Genomic DNA, 7,810 nt, shown 5'->3' with positions numbered 1-7,810 from the left:
AAATATGATAAGATTTACATTAAATTATGTATTTTTAAAGATTTCTTTTAGGTGTTTAAGAGATTTTTTTAGGTAGAACGATATAAAATGTTTAATTGAAAAATTAAATGGGCTTAATTTTGATTTTTATTATAATCTAATCAATTTCTTTATACGACATAAAATATTTACATTTTTGGTCAAGTTTGTATAGCAATTCCGGCTTTGGGGATTCTTAAGATAACTCTCACAAAAAATTGTGTTAACTAATTATAATAAAGTCCCTTAAATCGTGTTCAACTTGAGACGTTATTGACCATCCTTGACATAAAGACTTCTTAACTACAGTTAACTTACATGGTCACTCGTTATTGCGGGATGCACGAACTGTACAAAGGCATAATTACTTCATGAAAGATGAGAAAGAAAGAAAAAAAATTTAAGTCCACAAGGCTAAAGATAACCTATGGGACCTGTTTTAGAGGGAAAAACTTGAAAAAAAAAATATGCACCTCGAGAGATTTAATCTTCTTCGAAATGAATCTATATTGGTTCTATATATGCATATAGCATGTGTAACTTTTCATTTTTAAAATTGTATTTTTTGAATGCATAAATGGATACAATGTCTTGAAAGTTTACTTGACACATAAATTTGCAATTCCAACAGATCTTTGCTAAACAAAAACTAAATTTAAATTTAAAATTGGAATTAATGAGTCCAGGAAAATGGTTCCAAATTAATTTAAAAATTTTTAAAGGAGATAACTGAAATTCTAAAACAAACCCCCTTCTTTACGTTGATTGTAGAATATCTTGGAATCTGAAATTCTAAAACAAACTCCTTTACTTTGATTACAGAATATCTTGGAATCTAAAATTCTAAAACAAAAACCCCCTTCTTTAGGTTGATTGCAGAATACCTTAGAATTTGAATCTGAAATTCTAAAACAAACCCCATTCTTTACCTTGATTGCAGAAGGTCACTCTCGAGTGAAAGATGCTCTTTATTTAATCTCATTATCAACACACATTCACTTTAATCATTTCCTCTATGCAATTACATTTTTTTTGTGTGAGTGCCCACTGGGACTTATGGTAATGTTTCTCCTCATTACCTTGCATGTTATAACTTGGATATAATATGTATATAAGATTTTGACATAGTCGTATGATTGGAAATAATGATTTAGGTAAGTGGTTCGAGCAACATCTGTCATACAAGCATCGACACAAGTGTAGTGTGAGACTATTGCAAGTTTGAACACATTTCCTCCCCTCCATCCTCCACCCTTTAGGTTGTTATCTTTCCTTTGTTGCAACTATAAATACGTGTTATATGAACCGGAGTTATAACTTTTTGAGCATGTGATATTAGTGAGCCATGGTATTATAACAAAGTGTATTTACGGATTAATTTTTTTTATGACAAAGTGGAATTGAATCTCATGGTTTAACTCATATTAATTCTTTTTATAATTAATAAAATAAAATTATAATTTAATTTTTTTTTATGATTTTTTAATTTTGGCAATGTGAAATATATCACGAGCTGAGTGTTTTAATCTCTATCAACTATTTGGCAGCAATTTAATTTATGTGGAGTGATATTAGGTAAATATGAAAAGATAAACATAAATTCTATTCGATAATAGTGTAATTTATATGGAGTGGTATTAGGTAAATATGAAAAGATAAGCATAAATTTAGAGATACAAGATAATTAATATTTAAAATTCTATAGACAAGAATATGTCAACATTTTTTATTTATAATTTATATAAAATAGTATTAACATATATTTAAAAATACAAAATAATTAATATTTAAAATTCCATTAATTAATATTGACAAAAAGACAAAAATGTCTATAAATAAAATTTATATTAAAAAAAAAAGATTAAGGTATTAGTGTAATTTATATGGAGTGGTATTAAGTAAATATGAAAAGATATGCAAAAATTTAGAGATACTAGATAATTAATATTTAAAATTCTATAAACAAGAATATGTCAACATTTTTTATTTATAATTTATATAAAATAATATTAAGATAAATTTAAAAATACAAAATAATTAATATTTAAAATTCCATTAATTAATATGGACAAAAAGACAAAAATGTCTATAAATAAAATTTATATTAAAAAAAAAAAATCAAAGTACTAACCTGTAAATGCAGAGGAAATAATATTTGAAATTTTTAAATATTAATAACACAATATCAATTACACATTACTTAAAATTAAAATATATATATATATATAAAATAAAAAATAAAAAATAAACGCCTTCCGCACAAAATTCAATAAATTGATAAGTCGATCAGATATACATTTGGCAAGATCTTCGTCTTCCCAGTACTTTACAATAAGTCAAGTCCCAGAGTGGCCAGTGATGGATTTCAAAACTGATGCCTCGAGAATTGAGCAGCACAGACAAGATTTCACCATCCCTGTACCTTACAATAAGTGAAAAGATGCAAATGGTGTACACTGTACATATGGTGGCTGTTAGTGGATCGCAACTGATATCCAGCCCTTAATGCCTCCAAAATTGAGCACTAGATAGGTAAAAAGTAATACGCTCCCTTCGCTCTACAATCGAGACTACAATGACAATCGTTTAGTACGAGATGGAAGCCCAATTATCTGTGGTCATCTTGTCATCGAATTTGCCCTTTCCATCCCTCCAAGGTTCCATAGATATGGATTTGAATGTCCCAACCTATCACAGTCCCATGAATATTCATATTTTTTGTATTTAAAAATAGGGTATCTCCAAGAATTGTAGAATCAGATTCTGAAAAAAAAATCAAAAAATTGCTTGATTAGATTATATCTAAAATGGCTTTAGTAAATATAGATATTTATGATAGACATCTATCTGTACAAACACTTGATGTATGAGATTCTCTTAAGAAAAGGGATCCAAGGTACACTAATTTGATGTACGAGATTCTCATAGATATTTATATTTATTTATGATAGACATTTATCTATACATTAACTTGATGTATGAGATTCTCTTATTTTTAGGAAAAATGAGCCAACGGTACACTAACTTGATGTACCAAATTCTCATAGATATAGATATCTATTTATGATAGACATCCATCCATACACTAATTTGATGCATGAGATTCTCTTGTTTTTAGGACAAGGGATCCAAGGGACCCATTTCTATTATTATTTGACTACTAAAATCTTTTCCTTTTCCTTAATAATGGTCATCTGGTAATTTGTTGGAATAATCTAGGAGAGGTCCAAGATCAAAACCTGGGGCTGTCAAACCAAAAATGTTCGATACAGCCATGCCATATACCAAATTGAAGAATAAGATCTATTATGGTGATTTGGTAATTTATTGGAGTAATCTAAGAGAGGCCCAAGATCAAAACTTGGGAGCTGTCAAACCAAAAATGTTCAATACAGCCATTCCATACACCAAATTGATGTATAAGATCCTCTTGCTTTTAGAAAGGAGAAATCTAATTCCACCATTTGAATATTAAAATCTAAAATCTATACAATATTGTTGAAATATTTTTTATACCAAAAACTTGATATGACCTGGAACATCATCCATGGAATGGCACAGCTCACAAAACCTACATTGGCCCACTGAACCTACATTTAAATATTAAAATCTAAAATCTATACAATATTGTTGAAATAATTTTTATACCAGAAACTTGATATGACCTGGAATATCATCCATGGAATGGCACAGCTCACAGAACCTACATTGGCCCACTGAACCTACATTCTGACAGCAAAACCAGAGATAATTGGGCTTCCAGCTCGTATTAAACGATTGTCCAGAGGGAGAAGACAAACACTACCTTCAAACGTTCAACGCTGTCAGTAGTAGGCACGCAGTGCACATGAAGAAAAATATTATCTGATGACGGTGAGACGCTGACAAGATAGAACTTGGTGCAGCTGAAACTGACAGATGAGTGTTGCCGTTGCGGCTGCTTCTTTGGGATCTGCACAGGAAAGAGATTAAGCGGATGATTAAACCTAATAGAGCTTTTATCTACTTTTGGGAGGAAACAGTACAGCTTTTATCTACCTTTGCGAGGAAAATTAAATGAATATTAGGGTTTAATCCATTCTATACTTGCCTGCCTTGTAAGACGCCTGCTTCTTCGGTAAGGGTTTCGACAAAGACCGCTGGTTTTGCTCCCAGACTGGACGCTAGGGTATAGCTATCGTCCGCCATGGAGCCTGAAGGAACAAAATATGCACCGTTCAGCATTTCGTCTCCTACCGATCTCCAGTTCCAATCCTGCCATACCTCGTTTGCCTCCTCTCCCTCGTCTCCTGCAGTAACTCGTTTAGTTACCTGCAATTCATCTCGGGGTTTCAGGAGCGAATTCTACTTCCAAAAACAGAACATTAAATTTGAAATTACTGATGAAGAATGCTATAATTTGGTCTGATTCAAGAAGAGGGAACCAGGGTTTAATTTTAGTCTGATTCAAGAAGAGGGAACCAGGGTTTGCACCTGCTTAACGTTGGCGTCATCGGACGCTATGAATATGTTGCCTTCACTGTTAATTGTTGGGTTAGCGCTCCCACCGATTGCATACATTTCCCAGTGCACATACTGGTTGTTCACCACGTGAAAGTACCCATGTCGACACCTGCAATATTGAGGGTAAGTTCCCATTATTTACCAGTGGACACAGAGAACAGGATCATCTTGAAGTACAGGAATATCACTAAAGTTTATAACGGGTTCCACGCGATACGGTCACATGGTCACAATGGAATATTCTTTGCATAATATCACTATTTAAAGGTATTCAAAGAACTCATCTGAACTAATAACATGATCAATCTAATATTGTGAACTGCATATATAATGAAATGGAAATTTTTGGTGTTTTTGAGAAGGATAAGTTTGAATCTCACTAAATTTTTCAATTTTCTATATCACATTCCAATAAAAAGGCAAAAGCTTCTCAAATTCCAATAAAAAGGCAAAAGCTTCTCAGGATTAGGATGCTCCTGTAATGAAATAAAATACCAGAATACCAGGACATCACAGACATTAAGGGATGATGGTTTCATGTGGGGAATGAAAGTTTAAGCTTCTCAGGATTAGAATGCTCCTGTAATGAAATAAATACCAGAATACCAGGACATCACAGACATTAAGGGATGATGGTTTCATGTGAGCAATGAAAGTTTACCTAGGCATCCTTTGGACAAGCCCTTCCCCGAAGTAATTGTAGGCGATCGTTACTTGCATTATAACATCTTGCACATAGCTGTCGCTGTGACCAAGAAGCATGACCTGCATAGAAAGTATCGTTTCAGGTTTTATCTGATTGTGACAGATTAATTTAATAGTCCAGAACAGCAAATTAGTAAAGGGAACCCATACCATGTTATGCTGAGTGAAGTAATTGTTTGATATGGTGATGGCAGTGGATCCCATGATTGCATCTATTAGGCCGTGGTTACAGCTGGAAAAAGCACAGCGGTCTATCCAGATGTACCGTCCTCCAAAAATTGAAATTCCATCCCCATCTGCCAACGTTCTCCAGCCATAATGTTCTGGAGAATCCCTCACCATAGCATCGCCCGTCTGAATGCAGTCGTGGATGCTAACGCCATGAATGATGATGTTGGTCACATACTGTATCGTAATGCAGGCACCATGAGCAATGTGGACATCAACGCCTCTGCCATCGATTGTCTTGAAGCTGTTCATGAGGAGCTCTTCCTTGAGCTGAATGATCATGTCGCTCTCAAATATAATCCATAACGGCTCGTTTTGAATAACGGCGTAGCGGAGAGTACCGGGGGTGGGATTCACAGGATCATGGTCACTGGGATCAGTTACCACATAGTATTGACCATTCTTCCCTCCAATGGCCTCTCGGCCAAAGCCAATAGCACAATCTGCAAGTTTTTGCCTGTTCATTTGCCAGTTTGGGTCACAGCGCCAACAGTCATCGATGGGATTCCCGGTTCCACAGGTCAAATAGGTAAGCTGTCTTCGAGAATCATTGATACTTCTGCAGCAAACGCCATTAACATACACAAAATCAGTAAAATCTTACAAACAATACTCTGCATTCAGATACTCATCTGCAATCAATTGGTATAGGTTCGATTCTCAGCGAATTCCAATACTTAGATCCTTTATGAAAGAAAGAAAAAACAATGCTTGCAAGTTTCAAATGGGGCACTTACTTTTGAACCATTTTAACTACTTCTTCCGGACTCTGTACTGGAAAAGAAGAATTCTGTTTCTGGTGTCGTAGTTGCTGCTCTGTTGCTTGTATAGTGGGGCGTCCTCGAAGGAAACCCATAATACTATCCAACATTCCCTGAGTTTTTGCTGCAGAACATTTGGGAGCAAAGATTTGAAGGCAGACCATTCCTGTAACTAGAAATACATAATGTAACTGTCCCTGGTTAGTCTTTTTCATTGTAGAAGCTCAAACTATCGTAACCTAACGCTGTGGAATGATACTCCACGCTGCTTGCCTTGAGAAATAATGTCACTGTATATTCACAGCAATGCTCTATTGCTGCAGCAACCAATGACTCTCGAAACATGAAAACGGCTGTAATTTCAGAAATGAGGGAAAATCTCGAGAGACGAACAAATTGACGAAATTCAAGGACGCGTGCTGCTGCAAGCGTCGGAATGATGCCCTAAAGCTAGAATTCAGGGAGATGGTCAGATAAAACGGCACATAGAGAGTAGATGTTTGACTGGTCAGTAGGCTTAAATAAAATATGATGCAAACACCTGACGCGTATGGAAAAGCCCTAAATTAGTATCCCAGATTCTTTAAACCTGCCAGAACTTTGTGCCCTCTGTAATTATTTAATCCCAATCTGCCAGAGGTTTGTGCCTCTGTAATTATTTAATCCCTCCTGGATTAATAAATTTGATATAAATATGTTCGTGCAACCATTTTCTTCTTACAAACTGAGCAAAGTAGGGGAAAACCATTGTGACAGCTGATGCCTTGGACACATATTCTGAATGCAGAGGACAGAGTACAAGGTATTGGCTATCGCTTACTGGTTACTTATTCTTGAAAGTCTTCATAGTTTGGTGAATTCCATTAAATGCATTGTAGCCCCGAATTGGGATTTTTTAACCTTCCGTACTGTTGAATTTATTGAGGGCCCAACACTGACAAACAATGAGTTTGGACTTTTGCAGAGTTGATTGTATCTCCAAATTTACAGACACACTCCTGTTTAGCCATTTGGTTCACAGCTAGCTCATCAGTGCTATGATTATGAGCTATTTGGTGAAACCTATTCTAGTTAACAAGGCAAGAGGATAATAATTGAGTTGTGGTGAAGTTTTAAAAGCAAAATCTGTCAGAAGTTTAACCTAGCTTCACAAATGAACAAAAGCTAGGATTTTTTTCTCACATGAGACCAAAAAACCTTTAAATCTAAATATTAAAAATATTTTATAAAATCAGAGTTGAGGCCTAGTTAGAAAACTAAACCCACATTGGATGGTGATGGATGCTCTGTCGGACTTTAGTGTTCAACCTAGTTTCACACATGAACAAAAACTAGGGTTTTTTTTTCTAATTTGAGCCTTAAAAAACACTTAAATCAAAATATTAATATATTTTGTAAAATCAGAGTTGAGGCTAGTTAGAATATTAAGCCCACATTGGATAGTGATGGATGGAGAGTGGTTTGAGCCCACATTGGATAGTGATTATGGAGAGTGTAGTTTGAGCACTAGATGCTAATAGATAATCAAAGCCATATTCGTCCACTCTCATTATCATCCACGACATAGGACAAGTGCACAAGGTTGGTATCGTTGT

At 34.7% G+C, this 7,810-nt stretch overlaps 1 protein-coding gene across 2 annotated transcripts; it reads right to left on the bottom strand.

Annotated features, from left to right (window-relative positions):
- Window positions 1–2,256: 2,256 nt before the first annotated feature.
- On the bottom strand, window positions 2,257–7,181 carry LOC149186516 (putative pectate lyase 5). Of its 2 annotated transcripts, none has more exons than XR_016255700.1 (7): window positions 6,192–7,181; window positions 5,377–6,013; window positions 5,183–5,286; window positions 4,492–4,630; window positions 4,109–4,329; window positions 3,667–3,970; window positions 2,257–2,781 (listed from the first exon to the last, which is right to left on the bottom strand). XR_016255700.1 is itself a non-coding variant. In XM_089411022.1 (7 exons), the coding sequence occupies exons 1-6, from the start codon at window positions 6,428–6,430 to the stop codon at window positions 3,826–3,828; spliced, it is 1,485 nt and encodes a 494-aa protein (XP_089267148.1). In that variant the 5' UTR covers window positions 6,431–7,181; the 3' UTR covers window positions 2,257–2,781; window positions 3,824–3,825. The 2 variants fall into 2 exon arrangements, 1 of the variants encoding a protein (XP_089267148.1); XM_089411022.1 differs by having other exon boundaries at window positions 3,824–3,970.
- Between the last annotated feature and the right edge of the window lie 629 nt (window positions 7,182–7,810).

Source organism: Pinus tabuliformis, chromosome 3_1 (assembly GCF_031772625.1).
Source record: "Pinus tabuliformis cultivar Carrire ecotype Pingquan chromosome 3_1, CPIR1, whole genome shotgun sequence".
Classification (NCBI taxonomy): domain Eukaryota; kingdom Viridiplantae; phylum Streptophyta; class Pinopsida; order Pinales; family Pinaceae; genus Pinus; species Pinus tabuliformis.
This window is presented reverse-complemented; position numbering and strand designations above follow the sequence as displayed.

What these genes read in the sequence shown, in the direction of transcription:
- LOC149186516 (XM_089411022.1), bottom strand. Translation starts at nt 6,430, where the DNA reads ATGAAAAAGACTAACCAGGGACAGTTACATTATGTATTTCTAGTTACA. An exon ending in CTTGTCCAAAGGATGCCTAG is followed by an intron (nt 4,631 to 5,182) that starts GTAAACTTTCAT and finishes TCAATATTGCAG; the next exon opens with GTGTCGACATGGGTACTTTC. An exon ending in ATGACGCCAACGTTAAGCAG is followed by an intron (nt 4,330 to 4,491) that starts GTGCAAACCCTG and finishes GATGAATTGCAG; the next exon opens with GTAACTAAACGAGTTACTGC.